This window comes from Tachyglossus aculeatus, chromosome 21 (genome assembly GCF_015852505.1).
Source record: "Tachyglossus aculeatus isolate mTacAcu1 chromosome 21, mTacAcu1.pri, whole genome shotgun sequence".
Classification (NCBI taxonomy): Eukaryota; Metazoa; Chordata; class Mammalia; order Monotremata; family Tachyglossidae; genus Tachyglossus; species Tachyglossus aculeatus.
Window position 1 is genome coordinate 69,666,807 of NC_052086.1, and position 21,800 is coordinate 69,688,606.

At 43.9% G+C, this 21,800-nt stretch overlaps 1 protein-coding gene across 1 annotated transcript in view; it reads right to left on the reverse strand.

The window, feature by feature from the left end:
- Positions 1–10,524: 10,524 nt before the first annotated feature.
- XYLT1 (xylosyltransferase 1) overlaps positions 10,525–21,800 on the reverse strand; it is a 253,247-nt gene continuing 241,971 nt past the window's right edge. The window contains exons 11-12 of the mRNA XM_038762807.1: positions 17,293–17,626; positions 10,525–12,653 (exon numbers count right to left, since the gene is read on the reverse strand). Of these exons, the coding sequence (XP_038618735.1) occupies positions 12,331–12,653; positions 17,293–17,626 (657 nt within the window). The 3' untranslated portion in view covers positions 10,525–12,330. The remainder of the gene's footprint in view (positions 12,654–17,292; positions 17,627–21,800) is intronic.

Consider the following 21,800-nt stretch of genomic DNA (forward strand, 5'->3'; position numbering starts at 1 on the left):
CATATCTTTAATGCTAAGGAGAATTGACTTAATTCTGGGACTTTGTTGTGATCCTGATTTAGAGAAGCAATATGGCTCAGTGGAAAGAGCCCGGGTTTGGGAGTCAGAGGTCATGGGTTCTAATCCTGGCTCTGCCACCTGTCAGCTGTGTGACTTAGGGCAAGCCACTTAACTTCTCTGTGCCTCAGTTCTCTCATCTGTAAAATGGGGATTAAGACTGTGAGTCAGTCCCACGTGGGACAACCTTGATTATGAAAATGGCCCGAGAGAATTGGTCTAGCTACAGGCCTTATAGCTAGAGACAAGGTGGGATAGCACTACAGCACTGTAGACTAACTGGGTCTGGAATTTATTGTCTCACTGCTGCCATGCTCTAATAGTCTCCCAAACGATGTGCTGGTCTTTTTGATTGGATATTTTGTTCCTCGTCTTTCATTGCTCTGTAGATAGTGCTCTGCCTAGGTAAATGCTTCTCTTTTATTTTATTTTGTTAATATGTTTTGTTCTCTGTCTCCCCCCTCTAGACTGTGAGCCCACTGTGGGGTAGGGGCCGTCTCTATATGTTGCCAACTTGTACTTCCCAAGCGCTTAGTACAGTGCTCTGCACACAGTAAGTGCTCAATAAATACGATTGATTGATTGATAGTAGCCTTCAGCTCTGTGTCACCAGTCTGGATTTTTCATTGTTTTTATAGCTAAACTAGTGCAGGCCAGTTTTCTTTAAACTTACTGTTAGCTCATAACACCAGAGAAGCAGCATGGCTCAGTGGAAAGAGCCCGGGTTTTGGAGTCAGAGGTCATGGGTTCAAATTCCAGCTCCACAAATTGTCAGCTGTGTGACTTTGGGCAAGTCACTTAACTTCTCTGTGCCTCAGTTCCCTCATCTGTAAAATGGAGATTAAGACTGTGAGCCCCACGTGGGACAACCTGATCACCTTGTAACCTCCCCAGCGCTTAGAACAGTGCTTTGCACATAGTAAGTGCTTAATAGATGCCATTATTATTATTATTATATTCTGAAATGTCTTCCAGCTGTTTGGTTTCAGTATGGTCTAGTGGATAGAGCATGGCCTTGAGAGTCAGAAGGACCTGGGTTCTAATCCTGACTCTGCCACTTGTGTGACCATAGGTAAGTGACTTTACTACTCTGTGCCTCAATTACCTCATCTGCAAAATTGGGATTAAGACTATGAGCCTCATGGGGGACAGGGACTGTGTTTAACTTGATTACCTTGAATCTACCCCAGTGCTTAGTATAATAATAATAATAATAATAATAATAATGTTGGCATTTGTTAAGCACTTACTATGTGCCAAACACTGTTCTAAGCACTGGGGTAGATACAAGGCAATCAGGTTGTCCCAAGTGGGGCTCAAGTCTTCAACCCCATTTGACAGATGAGGTCACTGAGGCACAGAGTAGTTAAGTGACTTGCCCAAGATCACAGAGCAGACAAGTAGTGGAGCAGGGATTAGAACCCATGACCTCTGACTTCCAAGCCGGTGCTCTTTCCATTAAGCTACACTGCTTCTCTTGCTTCCAAGTATAGCACTTGGTGCTTAGTAAGCACTTAACAAAGCACTTAACAATGATTATTATTATTATCTCCCATCATATTTATGTAGAATAAATTTAGCAAAGATCAGGCCCATTTTGTCTCCCTGCTTTACCCCGTTGGAGATGGAAAATTGATTTATGATGGGACCCCTCATTCTGATATGGTCAGCTACGGTAAAATGATGTTGTCTCAGAATTTTAATGGAATTTTCAGAGCAGCCAAACTGAAAAGCAATTTCCAGAGTCCAGATCTAGCTATGACTTTACATAGGCCATATATGTAGTTGGACTTTGCTGTGTGGAGCAAGGTAGAGGAGTGTCAGCATGAAGGAAGTTAAGGCATTCCTTGAGGAGTCTCAAATCTTCCCAGAAAAATCCCAATTTTGAATCATCAATATGGTTTTCAAAATTACTTGAATGAGCTAAAAGGAAAAACTGCTGACCTAGTGGAAAGAGCACAGGGCTGGAAGTCAGAGGACCTGAGTTCTAATTTCGGAATTACCACTTTTCTTCTGTCTGACCTTGGGTTGGTCAGTAAACTTCTTAAAGCCAGTTACCTCATCTGTAAAATGGGGCTTTCGGCCGTTAACCCCATGTGGGACATGGACCGTGTCCAACCTGAACCTGATTACCTTGTCTGTAGCCTAGGACTCATAGTAAGCACTTAAAAAATACTATTTAAAAAAAAAAAGCCCAGTAAATGGTCAGGTGAGAAACATAAATGGAGTTTCAGCTACTGTAAGACTTATTCCCTTTAGAATGACTGTGTAATGGGGCATGTTACCTGACTCTAAAGCACAGACCTTTAGGAGACTGTCATGGTCAAGGTGGTACTCTTTAGTGGACAATCTGCTAATAAACAACAGGGAACTATTGAAAGAGGAGATGGAATGCTGGAGGGGAGCGTGTTCAATTGTCTTGATGGCGACATTGTCCATAATTTTGTCAGTGTGTAGAGGTGGAAGATGCTTTAAATGAATTAAGTGCTTGGTCTCTCCCAGAGGGGTGTCTGACAATTTTGCATTCTGTTACTGGCAGATGGACTAATTCCGAGACCCAGCCACCCAGTGAGATTCCCCCCAGGGGGCTAGCAGGATCTTTCAGTTTAGGATTTTGTATAAAAGGAGGAATTTGGCCATGAACTCCGTGCCCTCCAACCTGATGCTTAAATGTGATTTTGAAATCTCGGGTGCCCTTGGACATCCTAGAATCCTGAGAAAAAGTTTCCCCAAACCCCCCTCCATTTTTCTACAGATCACAGTCCATATCCCCAGCATGGGTCCTAATAAAACAGCTCACCATCTGCCTGGAATTGGCTGCCAGTCATTGGACTAAGCTTTTGAGACCTCTCCTCCCTTCGGGCATCAGCTGAAAATGATGTTTTTGCAGAACATGACCATTCTCTCTTCAGTGAATTCATGTTTGATTTGTGCAGAAAAGCATCCACAACTGTGCTGGGGCAATTGGCCATCTGAAAGTCATAGGAAAATGCCTGGGGGCAGAGAGACAGGGAGCCTCCACCCAACTGGACATTCGTCAGAGCCACAGATTCCTATTCTGCATGACCCTGGACAGAGAGTCGGGGAAAAGACACCAGAAAGGAGCAGGTGAGGAGCAAGATTTATCATCCTGCTATCAAGTAGTGTCTTTGGTAGGTCTGTGCCTTTTGCTGCATTAGATATAGAAATGACTTCTCATGTAGTAATTGTGTTCCAAACAGTCTAGAGGGAGTTTCAGGGTTCTGGAGTGTGAGTTGCCGTGCTTACCATCTGTGCAGGAAGTACAGATGGGGACCTCTTAGGAAGGTAGAGGTACCTAAGAAGAGATGTGCTTGGAAGGAGGTGAAATAACCCACAGGTGCCATTTCAATGACAGAGAAGGTAAGTCAATCAATCAATCGTATTTATTGAGCGCTTACTGTGTGCAGAGCACTGTACTAAGTGCTTGGGAAGTATAAGTTGGCAACATATAGAGACAGTCCCTACCCAACAGTGGGCTCACAGTCTAAAAGACTGTAAATGGCTGGACTAAATTCACTCTCACATAGTAAGAAACTGACCAACTTGGTTTTTGCTTCCTAGTCTAGTGTTCTCTCTTCTAGCTTCACCTCCCAGTGTCCCTGCTTAGAAAACTCAGAATCCTCTAACCTGGTGCTTAGGGAAGATTAAATAAACTGGACCTGCCATTGATGGACCACATAAGAACTCACAGTTGACAGGCTATTGGCTAGGAGAGGGGAGTGAGGATGGGGTAAAGTCTTGTCCCTAAAAATGACTCGTTCCTGGCATATGGGCCTGGAAACAGTTGGACTGTTAAAGTCAGTGCTGTGGGGCTGGTCCCAATCAACAGTATTTGTTGAGCACTTCTTGAATGCAGAGCACTGTACTGAGTGTCTCGGGGGAGTACCATTGTACTAGTAGACAGGATCCATACCTTCAAGGATCTTAAGTTACAGATGGGAGGAAGAAGGAAAAGTGGAATTGGCCAGGAGTTAGTAATTTCAAGAGCCCTGCTGTAAAGACCCCAAACCCCATTGTTCTGTATTGAGATTCCCTACTTCAATGTTGAGTTGGTGTGGAGAGTATTAAAGCACACTTACAATTATACATAAAGACAGCTTTTTTTATTTGAAAATTCTGCATCTGAGAACACAGTATGACAGAAAGCATTTATATACACCCGCAGTGTTTTTGGTATGATACAGTATTTAATACATCCACTGTTTTCTGCAAAAAATCTTGCTTTGTCAGACAGAAACAAACTCCCTAGACAAAAAATACAGCTAAGGCACAATTTTTTTTTTTTTTTTGCTAAACAATAGACCAAAGGGTGCAAAAATGAGTAGTGCAATAATTGCTGAGAATCACATTCTACTACAAGAAAAAGCGTTTAGAGATTTTTGAACGGATTACGGGTCAATTGAAGATATTTCAATGTCATAAAATAGTCCTTTAAATAAATAGCAAAATATCTACATCTTTCAGTGTGTGCCATTTGAATTCTTTTTTTAAACTTTACTGTATTTATTTACATGTTCTTTTTTAAAATCAATAGATTACAAAATATTTCTGTACAGTTTTATGCATATTATGATCTATAACAAAATAGGCATTTTTTAAAACTATATCACCACCTGTCTCTGAAAAATGGGGGCACGGCAATAACTTAATGATGAAGTCATAAACAAAAATCAAACCAAAAAAAAACCAACAACAACAAAAGGACAGGAAGATCTAGAAAGAATCATTTTGATTTCAAATTCAATGTTTGTTCCTAATGAAAACACTTTTGCTGTCTTTGGGTCACATATCAACATCAGCGTCGTGAGAGAGGATCAGATGGATGGATGGTGGGAGAGGACCCTCTTCTAAGAATACCACTGACCAACTGGGAATATTGAGTGCCTCAAATTGCTGCCATTTTCAAGCCAATGATATGACACAAGGGCATAAAGGAGAAATGGTAAAAGAGCTTTTGGTCTGCCCTCGAGTGAAGAACATAAAGTTATCATGTCTTTAAGGGGGGAAGAAAAAGTCTGATGTTAGCACTTTATAGGTAATTAAGTCATTCCATTTCAGCTATGATGTGTTGTAGGAGTACTTTGGAAGTGGCTGACTATGGTTGGAAAAAGCATCCAAGACTTCATTTTGCCCCCAGGAATAACATAAGGTCATTTTCCTTAAAGACTGCATTTGTAAGCAATTTCACTTATATTTGCAAAGTAGAAATTGACAGCTCCCCAGTTAGGAGGTATAGCAGAAACCTCAAGGCGCCTTTTATGAGGGTTGAAGATAATCTGGAGGATGAGACAGGCACCCAGCTTTTGAATATGGTTTTTAAGGCCACATATTGAAAAGGAAGAAAGTAAGGCTTTTTTAATGGAGCAATCTGGGGAATGCCAGGCTCTGAGGGAGGTGTGTTGTGCTGGGGAGGGTTGAGATGGAAACTGAATAGAATATCTTTCAACCTCCCCTACCCACCCCAATCTCCAGTCATTCCATCAGCCAATGGAGATTTCAATCAATCAATGATATTTAGTGAGCGCTTACTGTGTGCAGAGCACTTTACTAAGCACTTGGGAGAGTACAATACAACAGAGTTGGTCAATACGTTCCCAGCCCGCAACGAGCTTAGAGGCTACAGGGAAAATTCAAGATAAACCTCTGTGGAATGCAGTAGATGTCATCAGGCAAACTATTCCCAGTGACATCAAAGAGGCTTGGCCTGGACAGAGAAGACCAGTCTCCTCAGTCCTGGAACTTAGTTATAACAGAACCAAAGACAACTCGATAGAATATACAAGTGCAGCGCACTGAACGGCGCCAAAAATGGGTACTCTGTCATCAGAGGAACCTGTACAGTATCTTGCTGCTGTTTGGCAAGGTTTGCTATATAATACTTTGAAATGTTTTAACCAAAGGATAGTGACACAGAGAGAGACTTTGCATAGATTGTACATTCAGCTCAAGGCGGTTTCTCCTCCTTTTCTTTTCCCCAAGGTAAACTTCTAAGCAGACACAGTGAGGTAGCACCTGTGATAGAACTCATGGGCAAAAGTAACTGAGGCAGAATGAAAGAGGAAGAGCCTGTGCTAAGAGCCAACTGGGTCTGGAGAAAGGGGGTGCCTCTCGGGACACCCCCAAGTGTCCCCACTCATCAGGAGTTGGAAGGCAAACGGCGAGCACAGAACTGAAAGCAGGCTGACAGTGCCATTGCCCCTCCCAGCATCGGGTATAACCTCCTCTGTAGAATGCATTTTGTGGCAGGCTGCCCCCGATCTCAGCAACCTGGCAAAGCTGTGCCATCTGTATCCCCTTTGAACTCTTCCCTTTCTCCTTTAATCTCAATCTGTTTCCTGCACAGGTTCCCTAGCTAAGTCATCAGAGGGCCTCTGAAGCTTTCGAAAAGAAAATGGCAACACACAGCGGAAAATTTCCAAATAGTCCTGTGAGCTTTCTGGTCCCAATACAGGACCCTGAAGGGGGGATGGGGACTGCTTGCTGGCAGAGGCCTTACGCAGCTAGGCTTGGATCTCCTTTCCAAAACAGGCAGCAATGTTTAGTAATACAGCGCAAATCTCATGCTTTGGATTCTCAATTCACCTGCTGCAGAGAGGTAATGGTGGAAATCCACCCAAGCTTAATTTGGAGAAACAATTTCTAATGGTTCCTTGACACTGACTCACAAACATTTTTGCCAGAAGCTTGAATTCCTGTACAGTCCCAAACTAGCATTTACACTTGGGACTGGCACAGGACATAAGTCTAGTTTCTCGTTTGGTTTTCTTTCTTTCAGAAGATGCTCAGTGATGTAGAAAAATGGACCTTAAGGTTCCAGATCTCCTAGACTGCCTCCCCACTGGTAATATCCTTACCTGGTACACATAGAAGAGGAGGAAGGGATGTGAACACTGGAAGCCTGGGTGAGTTGCTTGTTTTTTCACTCTTTCCTAATGTTCCCCATTTAGCTATTAAAATACCCTTAAGCCATCCCCTAAAGCTGCTCTCACCTGTCGGAAAGGGAAAAGATGATCATTTAAATTCATAAATACTTTAACAAATCCAACAGCAAACTACTGTAAGGTGCCCGGTCAGAGTTAGCAAACACGCCATTCTTAATGCATTCATCCCTCCCTTATAGAAGCAGCAGTTTCTCTAGTGGGGCAGCATGTCAAATTGTCTTCAGCAAAAGAAAAGAAATGATTCCTTTGCTTTTTGCGAGGCTGTGGATATTTTTCATCTTACATTACAGCTTCAGTTATATACCAGGAACAAAAGATTGCCACTTTTGGTCTGGAGTCACAACTGAAGAATCCATTCAGGCAGCTTATTACCCCCACCCCCAATCTTCGCGTGGGATCTGTGAAGTGCTACTTGCTCAGCCAAATGTAAATGATGAACACTATGACATGCTGAAGGTTAAAGTCCGAGATCCCTGGACTAGTGAAGAGCTTCTTTTTAACTAAAAATGGTGAGTTGACAGTTCACTTTCTGTTCCACATTTCTTGACTTTCGGTGAACATAGAAAAAACAAGCACCTGCAATTTACATTGGAGGATACGGACTTCCTTCCCGTTAAAGGGGATGGGGAGTCATCTGTGTTAATAATACAGTTCCACAAAGTGAAGTCAATAATAATGATTTGAGATTTCAGAACAGCTTAAAGGCAGTAGCTTTCAGAGCTGGTATTCATCCATTTGCTTTAGAACTGACTGAAACCCAGCTTGAAGGAGGATCTGGGTGGTCCTGTGACCTAGTTAATATTTGTGGGTCACTCGCAGAAACCCAGGAGAAAGACATAGTCTGGGCAGGGCATTTAGTAATACTATCAATCAAATTTATTGAGTGCTTCCTGTGTACGGAGCACCATGCTAAGCACTTACCACTGCAAAGTTTTGAAAGAGCCTAAAGCAAGTCTCTTTTTTTCCTGTCGATACAAAACATCCAAAGTTTGTGATCTTGTTTGAAACAACTTTCACTTTCCTCTTGAGCCCAACCAGAGGGGATGATGTGGGATGCAGGCCACAGGGGCCAGGCAGTGCCCATAGCAGTGAATTCATTTTCTCACACTAAGGTCTCCATCCAAACCAACCCAGAGAGCCAGTCAGCCTAGGAAAAGGTCTCAAACAAATGCTGTCCCCAAGCCCTGCTGAATTAGAACAATACTGGAGATTTTTTTCTTTTAATCTTGAACCCTACAATCCATCAGCAGTGGGGCAATGTCAGGGAATTCCTGCTTGAGGCATGGGAATGAACTGGAGGGCTCTTAAAATTTTGTGACTAGGAAACCCAAATCCACCTTACGGTTCCTCCTTCTTCCAAGTTTTGTCCTTCCCTTGACTTTTCTTTCCCCTCCTCCTTTGGCCTCATTGCACTATTAGGTTGAATCTCAACTTTTTTGCTCTATTTTCCTTTAAGGGAGATTCCAGGGAGTGCAACTGGAAGAGAGAGGATAGAGAAATGGGAGGGGGTAGGGGAAGAGGAAAGGGAAGCAGCATGGCCTAGTGGAAGGAGTGCAGGCTGGGAGTCCTAATCCCATCTCTGCCATTTATCTCCTGTACTTAACTTTTTGGTGCCTCAGTTACCTAATCTGTAAAATGAGGATTAACACTGTGAGCCCCTTGTGGGACATGGACTGTGTCCAACTTAATTAGCTTGTGTCTACCCCAGTGCTTAGTGCAGTCCTGGCACATAGTAAGAGCTTAACAATTACCATAAAAAAAGAAAATAGGGAAGGGAGTCAGCCCTATAGCTCCCATCTGCCAGTAGCTAGTTGTTCCCCTAAACCACGCTAAGGCCAGGGAACAAAGTAGCAGCATGCAATAAGAGCTGTTTGCATCTCCCAAAGCAGTAACATGATCTCTGGCTCGTGAGACAAACATACACAAAATGGAGCTCTCCTTGGGCATCTCCTTGAGCAGCTTAAATCCATTCCCTTTCCAGAGCTGCTGGTTGTTCTCCACACACAAAGCCATCCAACTTTAATACTAATGCTAAAATCAGTGATCTGAAATACATTTTGAAATGGAATGATTCTCTGCCCAGAGTGATATTTCCAGGCAGCTGGGGTTCATAAGCTAAACTGATGCATGAAATCACTTGTCTTCTTTCTCTCTGGGAGGGTGGACTAGCCAGATAGGCTTATTACCAGGCTGGGGTTTAGCTGTATTAAACAAACAAACAAACAAAAACTACTACAGGTGAGAGGTCTTCTGTGGTCGGGGTATTTCACTTATGACTGATTGGAGGTTGGGGACTGACACTAGGAGGAAGAGAGCAGATGGGAAATGGGGATTTCAAAGCAAGCCACCACACACAAGCAACTTCATTTTTAGAGGCTGTTTTCTTCTATAGTAAAACACATGGTCACTGCTGGCTCTTTCAGCTAGCTTGCATCAGAAGTGATGAAATTAGCAGCTGCTGGTATGCTTTGTAAATCATTTTTGACCCTGTCATTTAGAAAAATCAAACCAACCTTTGGTTTCACCTCAACTGCGTTTAGATTTTGAAATGGTCTTTTCCACAGAACAGAACAATTGCCAGGTTATTCTCTGCTCCCCAGTGTAAAAGATCCTGGGTAACACTCAGTGTACTTTGTTTTCTGGGTTTTGTTCCGAGGAACAAACTTGGGGGTAAATTGTCCCTGCATTTCTCGGGACAAACTCATTGCTTAGTACAGTGCTTTGCACATAGTAAGTGCTTAATAAATGCCATCATTAGTATTATTATTATTTTAAGGTCGGTACTATAGAATGGAAAAAAGTAGACATAACAATGATAAATGCAGGTTCAGTGTCTTTGTGTGCGAGGCTGCTTCTGACCATTATCAACTCATATTTACCCAAAGTCAAAAATAATTTGAGAAAAATTAATGCTATTGAAAACATACAAACCCAGTTGACTCAGGTGTTTCAAAAAAAAAAAGAGCTTCCTTATTTTGCTTTCACTTTCAGAAAGTTAAATGTATCCCCCCTTGTGATTTGATTGCTAACAATACTTATGCCTGGAAGCTAAGGTTAGAGTTTATGTACAGGGTTATAGCTGCACCTCCCATCCAATTAATTTTGCTATCAAAACTTAAGGTATCTAAGTAACATGTGATTTCTGACCACTGAGCCAGAAACAATCAAAATGATCTGAAATTGCCTGCTTTGTTGCCAGTCTCTCTTGGGGTATTGGCTATTCATCTCTGTTTAAAGAGCCTAACACTTAGGATGGCACACAAAAGAAGATACCCTTTCCTTAGTAAGTTCCCTTCCTATCCAGGCTCTAGGGGTGAGATTTCATAATGTGAAGTCATCAGCAGACTGACCTAATGGCTTTAGGACAGCAAAGGGTGGATTTTCTGACTTTCTTTTGTGGACCCGTAGAGATTGTAAGCTCAATGAGATCAGAAGGGATTTTTCTGTCAGGCATTAGTGCAGCAGAAAGTCTTAATCCCCTAGATATGGAGGGTGCGGAGTGCGGAGCTAGCTGGGGGAGTCCTCCCCTGACTTTTGATGTTGAGGGAGGAATGCTTCGTATAAGCGATGATTTGTTTTCAAAAAGTGCCGGCTTTGAGGAAAAACGAAGGTTTGAAAGACATTAACCTGTTGGTGTGAACATAGTCACTTCAAGTTTCTAATGCTACTGTGCCAATGACAGTCACAAATCAAGAATGTAGAACGAAAAGAAGTTGGGGGCAGGGGAGGGAGCGGGGAGCCTTTTCTGAATAAAGGCAGCTTTTGTTAGTAAGATAACATAACCATCAAGCTGCAAAAACAGCACCTACTAATTAGTCATTGACTAAAACTTATAAATAATAAATATCTAAAGTGTTCCTTCTATGCCTCCTTTCTTTCATACAACATTTAATGCTCTGCCATGATGCCAGCACAGCTGACATTGCTAGTTCAAGTCCAAAGCAAATTGCAGTAGCTTTAAACCAACACTGTAGAGAGAAAAATAGACCAAAAATTCGGATGTCTGTTCAGGTCACTTTGCAACCAGGTGTGCAAGTTTTAAAAGGGAATTAAATCTTGTTGGAGTGACATTCGTTTCAAGGGGAGGAAGAGTCCTTTCAGGGCAAAACCTCCCAACCCTCACCCTGAAGAGAGCCGGACAGGTCCACTGTAGACCTGTCCCTAGCTTAGTGAACTGGGTGGGACTGATATCAGCGGAATCCTTCAGGCCCCTTTAAGGGTTATGGTGATTTGAGCTATAAAGATCAAAAACCACCCCAAACCACAACCTCATGCTGCTCTAAAACGTTCTGGTTGATCTTATCATGTATGAAAATAGACATTTAAAAAAAAAATGATTGGAAATGTTTCCAATAGACTGCGGGTCCACATGTGTATCTGTGCACATCAGTGCTGACTGTGCTATTTGCAGAGTTTAAAACATCCCTGGCTTTGGGATTTGGTGGTCCCTAATAACCCTGGCAGGTGTCTGGCATTGCTCTTGCTCCAGGTTTATTCAAGGGACTTGGTTCCTTTCAATGGATCAATCAGTGGCTGAGCTCTTATTGAGCACAGTACTTTCACTGACTCCCTAGCTCCTCAGGCCTCCAGGTACAATGGGGGATTCTCCCAACATCCCCCATCCTCTGACTGTGATGATCACCTCCTCAGACGCCCAATAGAGCAGAGAGGGTCAGAGTCTCTCCCTCTATAAGTGACCACATTTTTCATTAGATGGAAACATTGACAGCAGGGTGGAAAAACACATGGTTTCTCCTCAGAAGCACACCGCGAATTTGCCACTTCCCTGGGTGAGCTGTCAAAATGGGTACCATGATGATTTCTCAGAGTAGATTTTGAAATGCCTGATGAGTAAATTCCAGGCCAACAAAGTCATCTTTTAAAAATCCAATTCTAGTACTTTATCAAGAATAACACTAAGTCACTTAGAGAAGGAGACAATTCACCTTTCTGAAGTAATGGGAGAGAGAGGGAGGGTGCCTCTTCAGCTAGTCTGCCTGGAAGTCAGACCTGAGGTGGAGCTGATTGCCCCGTTTCACCATCTGAGGAGATGGAGAGACATCTAAACTGCTCTTGGAGAGCAATCTGAGGAAGGGAAAGAGGCTGGATGCCGCACAGGGCAAATCAAACTCCCGCTGAAGACAAAGCGATGCCAGTCTTTGCCTGTGTTTCTTACGTGTTCCTTTACCAATCTGATTTCAGGTGTGAGGAAAGGAGCCTCGGAACCTCTCTTCCCCCGAAGGGAAGACTCCCCTGCCCTCAAGAGGAAATTCCCTTTTAAAACTTACGCTGTGGCCAGGAGTTGCTGATGCTACCTCAAACGACCATCAGGTTTGACGGGCCCGAGCTCGGACTTGGGGTCCGGGCTGAGGGAGCTCCACGCGGTCTGACTGCAGGCCTGCATGACTGGGCAGGAGGTGGGGCCAGCGGCACAGATGTCCACCGCGGTCCAGACGCCGCTGACCAAAGAGTCCACCCAGCCTTCCAGCTTGGGGCCCGTGGAAGCGGCGTTCCTTCGGGCCTGCTCCACCTGGGCCGGGTTGATGGGGATGTTCAAAACGGGGTTCAGGCCCTGGAAACTCTGCTCCATGTAGGCGTTCCTGGGTGGCCCGCTGTGCAGCTTCAGGGACTCCTCTGAAAAGCCAAAGGGAAGAGATGATTAAGAAAGCAGCATAGGTATTGCTTTCACCCTGTGGGCGGGGAGGATGAGTGTGTGGGGTGAGCGAGTCCCTTCCCTGACACAGCAGAAAACTCACCTTGAACCTCATAGTGGGCAGGAAATGTGTCTATTTTTATATTGCAAAAATAATAACAACAATAATTATGGTATTTGTTAAGTGTTTACTAGGTGCTAAGTACTATTCTAAACTCTGGGGTAGATACAGGTTGGACGCGGTCCCTGTCCCACTTGGGGCTCACAGTCTCAATCCGCATTTTACAGATGAGGTCACAGAGCACTTTCTATGTGTCAAGCACTGTGTTAAGCTCTAGGGTAGACACAAGATAATTGGGTCCCTCAAGGAGCTTACAGTCTAAGTAGGAGGGAGAGTAGTATTGAATCCCCATTTTGCAGATGAAGGAACTGAGTCACAGAGAAATTAAGTTACTTGTCCAAGTAGCGGACACGTGGCGGAGTTGAGATTGGAACCTACGACCTCCAACTCCCAATCCTGTGCTCTTCCCACTAGGCCATGCTCTTACCCAAGCACTTAGCACAGTGCTTTGCAATCAGTGAGCGCTCAATAAATATGATGGAATGAAGGAACCTCTATCTCTCCAGGAATCACCCAGAAGTTTGCCTTTTCCTGGCAGGGGTGGTGCCATGACCATTCCTTGTCTACTGCCTTTGGTCTTTAGCCCTCCTTGCAGGCAGGAAGTGACAGATTCATCCCCTTAACACTGCCTTTTCTTCCTGTGCCAAAGACCCTACAATAGATTTCCCCTTTTCTGACCTCACACTTTAGAGGCAGAGGAGTTTTGATGGGAGTTGATATATCTTTCAATTATTTATTGCAAATGGCCTCTTTATTCATATCAATACCTGTCAATACCAATATGCTCCTTATGGCCAGGGAACCTGTCTGCTAATCCTGTTGTACTGTATTCTCTCAAGTGCTTAGTACAGTGCTCTACACACAGTAAGTGCTCAATAAATACCAATGATTAATAGACGGCATGATCTGGAGAAGCAGTGTGACCTGGTGGAAAGACCACAGGCCTGGGAGAGGTACCTGAGTTCTAATCCTAGCTCCTCCATATACCTGCTGGGTGACCTTGGTCAAGTCACTTAACTTCTCTGGGACTCAGTTCCTTCATCTGCAAAATGGGGATTCAATAGTGTTCTCCTTCCTACTTAGACTGTAAACTCCTTGAGGGACCCAATTATCGTGTGTCTACCCTAGAGCTTAATACAGTGCTTGACACATAGAAAGTGCTTAACAAATACCAAAATTATTATTATTATTAATTAGTAAGGGCAATTGAGCATATATATGCATATATTAAGAAGTTAAATATTTTAGATATACATACACACACACAAATATATAAAAAAACTCCCAGTGCAGATTTGTCAAAAAATGTGGCCTTCCTCTCTCTCTCTCTCTCTCTCTCTCTCTCTCTCTCTCGTTCACGGGACAGTGAGTAGGCTGGCACTGGAGGAACAAAGCATGAGCGTTGGGTTGTAGTTATTCTATTTCCCCCATCTGTAATGAAGCAGCGTGGCTCAGTGGAAAGAGCGCAGGCTTGGGAGTCAGAGGTCATGGGTTCGAATCCTAGCTCCGCCACTTGTCAGCTGTGTGACCTTGGGCAAGTCACTTAACTTCTCTGTGCCTCAGTTACCTCATCTGTAAAATGGGGATTAAGACTGTGAGCCCCAAGTGGGACAACCTGATCACCTTGTATCCCCCCCAGCGCTTAGAACAGTGCTTTGCACATAGTAGGTGCTTAACAAATACCACCGTTATTAATGAAGAACAGGTACATACTGTCCTGAGAAGCCAGAAACATACAATTAGTAGTTTACTGTTAATTTTTAAATATCAAGACTGCTAACAAGTGACAGATGTGCAAGAGTCCATTCTAATGTAATTCAATCATTCATTTCCCCTTCTTTGATTTCAAGGCAAGGTTAATAACAATATTACCTATAGACTCAAGCGGACAGATTTGGCAGCTTGCACATTGTTTGCTAGGAGAACCAAATATATTTCCTTGGAAATCCTAATTTTTCTGTCAAAGCTTCATAATGCCCTCATTCTGCACAGGCAGGAAAAAAGGTTGAAATCATAAAGAGGTAGGTGACACACTGACAAAAGCCTGGAAACTCAAAGTAAAGGGACCACCTAATAAAAATCTTCAACAAGGAAGAAAATATTATGGCTTGAGCTAAAAAGCCTTTTGAGACAAGAGGTTAATTTAGAAAATGCTTATTACTGTGTCAACTACGGTGTGTGTATATGCTTTAACTCTGTAATTAAATTTCCTTCAATTCTACCTCATCAGATTTCTTGAGATTACAAGGTGCACATCAATAGCAAATTACTGGTGATGAATCATTTTACAAATTGTATTTCTCCCACCTTCATGTTCCTTGTAGCTGGAACATCATTAGCAAGTCACAATTAGCCCCGAAACATTGGTTGTGCAGCGACAACTGACTGACAAGGGAGTTTAGGGCTTCCCATCAGATCCAGCCTGTTTTGGTCCCATTGAGCAGAATTAATTAGCTTTAGCAGCTAACCCAAGGCCCATTCTCAGCTACTGGCAAGACCTCATGTTCCTCAGCACCATGCAGGTGACCTCAACCGCCCACAAATAAATCAGTCAGATTTATTAAGTGCTTATTTTGCGGAGAGCACCGTACTAAGCGCTTGGGAAAGTACAATGTAACAGAGTTGTTAGACACTTTCCCTGCTCACAGTGAGTTTACATTCTAGAGAACTGGCTCATTCTTGTCTCCTGAATTCTGTTTCTTTCCCAGTCTTCCTGAGCTGGGAACAGTCTGGGTGGGAGTGAGCTAAGAGGTGAGGGGAGGGTGACTTTTGTGGGAAGCTAGAATAGTTCACCTCTGTAGGGTGACCTGACTGACTATGAGCTGCTACAAACATCCTATTTTTCTTTTTAATGGTATTTGTTAAGCACTGAACTAAGCTCTGGGGTAGAAACAAGCTAATTAGGTTGTACATAGTCCATATCCCACATGGGGCTCACAGATTTAACCCCCATTTAACAGAGAAGTAAAGTGATTTGCCCAAGATCTCAAAGCAGACAACTGGTGGAGTCAGGATTAAAAACCAGGTCCTTCTGACTCCAGGCCCTTACCCTATCCATTAGGCCATGCTGCTTCTCATCGTTCCACCAACTCTAAATGACAGAATGAATACAGTTCAGGCCCAGCCAAAAGTTTTCATTCCTACAGGCAGGATGGGACATGTCTACAGGTTCAAGAGGGCACCTGGAAAATTGTTAGCGCTCAGTAAGTGACACAGCCCAACCTTGGTGACTGCTGTTTGTGCTAAGCCTTCATGATGTGGCCCAGACTAGTTTACACAGACTGCATTCATTTTGAAGCATCAACTATCTTCAAGATCAAAAATCTATCTTCTCCCATTGTGTCTTTCTCCAAACCAATAAGCAGCCTGAAGTTATTGACTAGTTACAGTGGTGAGAGCAGTTTTTTGCTTCTATTTTTATTATGACTCCTCCTCCTCCAGCTACTACTAATAGTAAAATGGTATTTGTTAAGCACTTACTATGTGCTACGCATTGTACAAAGTGCCAGGGTAGATACAAGATAATCAGATAAGACACAGTCCCTGGTCCACAATGGGGCTCATAGTCTTAAGAGGAGGGCGATCAGGTTTTGAATCCTCACTTTACAAATGAGGAAACGATGGCATAGAGAAGTTAAATGACATACCCAAGGTTACACATCAGGCTAATGGAAGACTAATGAGAAGCAGCATGGCCTAGTGAGAAGCAGTGTGGTCTGGTGGACAGAGCACAGACCTGGGAATCAGAAGGACCTGGGTTTTAATCTTGGCTCCACCATGTATCTGCTGTGTGAACTTGGGCAAGTGGCAACTTCTCTGTGCCTCAGTTACCTCATCTGTGAAATGAGGATCAATCTACATTAAATCCTCCTCCCTCTGGTTCAGACTATAGGCCCTAAATAGGACAGGAAACCTGTCCTACTGGGGATAGGTATCTTATATCTTATATCTATCCCCAGTGCTTAGAACGGTGCTTGCCACACAGTAAGTACTTAACAAATACAATAAAAAATGACCTTGGAGACATGGGTATGGCAGAAATGTGCTGGAGAGGCTAATCAGGTTTCATATATCTGGACCCCATCACAACAGACTCTCCAGCAAATTCTCCCACTGGTAGAGATCAAAGATCCTGTCCCAGACTTTAATAATTCATTCATCTCAACCTAGCTAAAATGGGTGGTCTGAATATTTCGTTTGAGGGGATGGAGAAGGTTGCGGTAGCTGAGCATTCATACGGAGTTTTTTTTCTTTAAGATCCCAAATCTTTCTAGGACATGGGAAAATCAACCTTCCTACTCAGAAAGAAATAGGGATAAATTCCCCCACGCTATCTCAATTTCTCCTCAAGGGTGTGTGGTCTATAGCTCCCACTCTAAAAGCTCTGTCGCCCCCAGACCTAATTTCTCCATCCATCCTGGAAGAAGACCGAGAATTCTGGCATCTTACCAACCTGGTGAGACCATCATCTTGTCCAAGAACCTAGAGGGACCACTTACCTGGCTTAATGGGTTGCCTATTAGAGAAGGTCAAAGGTGTGACGAGAAATTTGGTTTCAGCAACCAGTACCCAATGATGCAGAATTTTGACGGTCCAGAGCCCAGGACGGAGAGGCAAGTTCAAAGGTGGTTTGTAATGAGTGAACTCTGCGCTGGACTCGATCAGGATGTCATAGGTGGCTGCGATAATGTTGACCGGATCCACCCAAATCACGGTTACCGTGACGTTGGGCCCTTTTCCCCACTTCTGCATCCCCACGGGCTCATCCATTGGGCCGAGGAGTCCCCCGAAGTTGCGGAATATCCTCTCCTTGGCGTCCCATTCTGTGCCGATCTGAAAACAAGGAGAAGCTGTAAAACCACTTCACAGGCAACTGTTTTTACCAACGGGCAGTATAAAGTTGTGACTTGCCCAAAGTCACACAGCTGACAATTGGCAGAGCCTGGATTTGAACCCATGACCTCTGACTCCAAAGCCCGGGCTCTTTCCACTGAGCCACGCTGCTTCAACATGGCTTAGTGGATAGAGCACAGGACTGGGAGTCAGAGGGACCTGGGTTCTAATCCCTGCTCTGCCCCTTGTCTGCTGTGTGACGTGGGGCAAGTCACAACTTCAGCACTTAGTATAGTGCTTGGCACATAGTAAGCACTGAACAAATACCATAATAATAATATTATTCTCTGTGAATCAGTTATCTCATCTGAAAAATGGGGATTAAAATTGAGAGCCCCATGTGGGACAGGGACTGTGTCCAACCTGATTAGCCTGTATCAATCACAGTGCTTAGTAAAGTGCCTGATACATAGTAAACACAACAAATACCATAAAAATATGTGATCCCTGACCACAAGGAGCTTACAGTTTACAGGGGTAGACAGACATTGAAATACATTACAGATGGGGGAAATAATAGAATAACTACAACCCAACTCTCACGCTTTGCTCCTCCAGGGCCAGCCTACTCACTGTCCCTTGTTCCCACCTCACCTGCCGTCTACTCCTTGCTCACAGCCTCCTCCCTCCCTGGAGCTCCCACCCTCTTTACACCCAGCAGACCACCACTCTGGAAACGAAGTGGTGAGGAGGGAAAATCTAGACACAAATTCAGTACTATGGATCTACTCAGGATTCCTGGACATATGGAGAAAAAAGAAAATAATTCTTCAAGTGTCAGACCAGTGGACATTTCCTTATTTCTATCCTCTGAGGTCTCAGTCATTTTTTAATGGGGGAGGAGGGAGAGGGACAGAGAAAGAGAGCATGCAAAAAATGTCTACAGATGTTTTCCTATTTAAAAAAAAAAACACAACATAGTGATTTGGCTTGGTTCTTCAAGAGACCTTACAGCAAATCTGGTTCTGGACTCCTGGAGATGCACTTCCTCTTTTTGATTCTCTGAGATAACCCTGAGATGATTTATCCCTGCTTTCTCCAGATTTCAACTGGTATAATGTACCATTCTCAATACCCCCCGCCCTTCACACCCGCCTCCCAATAACACAGCCATGGTAACAACCCCTTCCAGGGTTGGCTGGAATTTCCAAGTCCTTGGGAGGCTGTTGCGATTGTGGTCATCTGAGATCACCAGAGACTTGTGGTAGCCTCCAAAAGAACTGGTGGCATGGGGAAGCAGCATGGCCTAGTGGAAAGAGCAAGGGACTGGGAGTCAGAAGACCTGGGTTCTAATCCTGCCTTCACCAGTTGCCTGCTTTGTAACCTGGGGTACACTTCTCTGTGCCTCAGTTTCCTCACCTGTAAGATGGGGATTCAACACCTGTTTCTCCTTGTCACTTAAGCCAGGGACCTCCATGTGGAACAGACTGTGACCCACCTAAAATTGGTAAATAGTCCTTAGCCTTTCAGTTCTAAAAGTGTCTTCTTCCTTGTCCTTGTTATCTCATCAAATGTACAGAGAAACTTAACAGGGGAAAACATTGGTACAAATAAGAGGAAGAAAATGTCACCAAACAGAAACTTTTACTATTCATCTCCACCGATCATCTCAAGAAAGATGGTTTCCCAGCTCCATAGTATCTATCCATATCCTTATATTACACTATTTCATTCAATCGTATTTACTGAGCGCTGAGTGCAGAGCTCTGTACTAAGCACTTCAGAGAGCTCAATACAACAATAAACAGACACATTCCCTGCCCACAATGAGCTTACCATTTCCCTGATCTGTAACATTTTAATGTCTGTTTCCCCCACAGACTGTAGGCTCCTTGTGGGCGAGGATTATGTCAACCAACTCTGCTTTATTGTACTCTCCCAAGTACTTAGTACAGTGTTCTGCACACAGTAAGCACTCAATAAATTCTGACTAATGGGCTGATTTCTGATTCAGAGCTGTTCCCAGAGCTTGTTTTACTCAGGACTCTCTAGAAATGAGGTTGAAAGCGAACATGCCACGCTAATTTCTTGCCACCCTCTCGATTTGTTTTGCATGTATGGTTTTCCCTCGGGAAGGCTCTTATCCACCCATGTGTGGAAAAATGAATATGCATATTCTGTTACCCAGAAAAGAGGTCTGTAGTGTTTCGAATTCAATTAGCTTTCTTTTTCCTCTTCCTCCATCAGCATTAATTTCATGTTTCTCTGGACCAAGCAGTATGTATCATGTTTCTCCACATAACATATCATGGCATAAAATAATGTAGCTAGAAGGTAAATTAAAGCTTTAGCAAGTTGGACACAGTCCCTGTCCCACATGGGGCTCACAGTCTAAGAAGGCAGGAACAACAGGCATTGAATACCCATTTTTACAGATGAAAAAACTGAGGCACAGATAAGTTAAGTGACTGCCCCAAGGTCACACAGCAGACAAGTGGTGGAGCCGGGATTGGAATCCAGGTCATATGACTCCCAAGCCACTGCTGCTTCTCTGATTTGATTAGACGTTCCTCTCTAATCTGACCCTGGCCCTCAGCTGTAAACACATTCATTACTGATTGCTATCTATGGTTTTACCAAATGCCTTTGCTACCTTTCGCTTCAGTAAATGCTCTCTGCCATCTCTTTTCTGCCCTTGGTGGGAAAGGCTGGGTGTCTTGAGTTCTGGACACCCTTTTACGCATGGGATCACATTAATCAATCAATCAATCATATTTATTGAGCACTTACTGTGTGCACAGCACTGTACTAAGCACTTGGGAAGTACAAGTTGGCAACATATAGAGACAGTCCCTACCCAACAGTGGGCTCACAGTCTAAAAGACTGTGACATGACAGAGAGGGGCCAGGAATTCAACAAACCCCTTGAGCCTACTCCTCTGCTTCAGCAGAGCATCCACCGACAGACTGCTGCAAATTTTGGGGGGCTTATATCCCCTGAGGGTGGTGGTGATCTCTCTGGATACTTTCGGGGTTCTCTGCCTGGGAAACATTCGGGATGGATTAGCATGGAGGGTCGTGGGCTGAAAGATTACAACAACTCCACCTGTTTGGCTTAAGAGGAAATTCCTGTCTCTTTACAGAAAATAGAAAGCCATGCACACTGCAGATGAACCCTGAATTAAGAACTAGTCCCCCTCTAGACTGAGCTCATTCTGGGCAGGGATCATGTCAGACAACTATGTGGTATTGTACTCTCCTGAATGCTTAGGGCAGTGCTCTGCATGCAGTAAGTGCTCAATAAATATGATTGATTGATAGAAACCATGGAGGTTCAGCCCACAGTGTCACAGTGATTACTTCCATTTTCCTCTGGTTTTCTGAGGATTATGATTCATTAGGAAGGAAGTCCAGGTCCCAGGTCCCACTTAGGAAAGGAAAATCATGGAGTTCTGCTCCTTCACCCAAAGGTCCAGAGCGGACTTGGGAGAGTCCTGTTTGTAAGCTGAAGTGGTCAAATAGAATTTCTCAGCCATCCTCACCATGGCCCAGGCCAACTCCAGACTGTGGCCAGGAGCTTTGTGGACAGTGGAAAATGCCATCTGAGCCACATTGGGATTCCTGTTCTGGTCCCCTTAATGGACCTAGCTCAGTCATGGCTACTTTGGCGTGCATGGTGATAGAAAAATTTGGCTGGCTAATTCAAAATATGTGAGGTACCACCATTACTTAGGTCTTCCAGTAAGTGTCTTGTGTCCAGAGGGACTAATCAATCACTTGTACTTATTTAGTGCTTACTGTGTGCAGAGCACTGTACTAAGTGCTTGGGAGAGCACAATGTAACAGACATATCCCCTCCATAGTGAGCGTCTAGTCTGGAGGGGGAGACAGACATTAATATAAATAAACTATAGATATGTACATAAGTGCTGTGAGAGTGGGGCGGGGGGATGAATAAAGGGAGCAAGTCAGGATGACACAGAAGGGAGTGGAAGAAAAAGAAAAGAGGGCTTAGTTAGGGAAGGCCTCTTGGAGCAGATGTGCCCTCAGTATGGCTTTGAAGAGGGGGAGAGAAATTGCCTATTGGATATGAAGAGGCAGGGCATTCCAGGCCAGAGGCAGGACGTGGGAGAGAGTTTGGTGGCGAGATGGATGAGATAGCCAATGGGGCTCA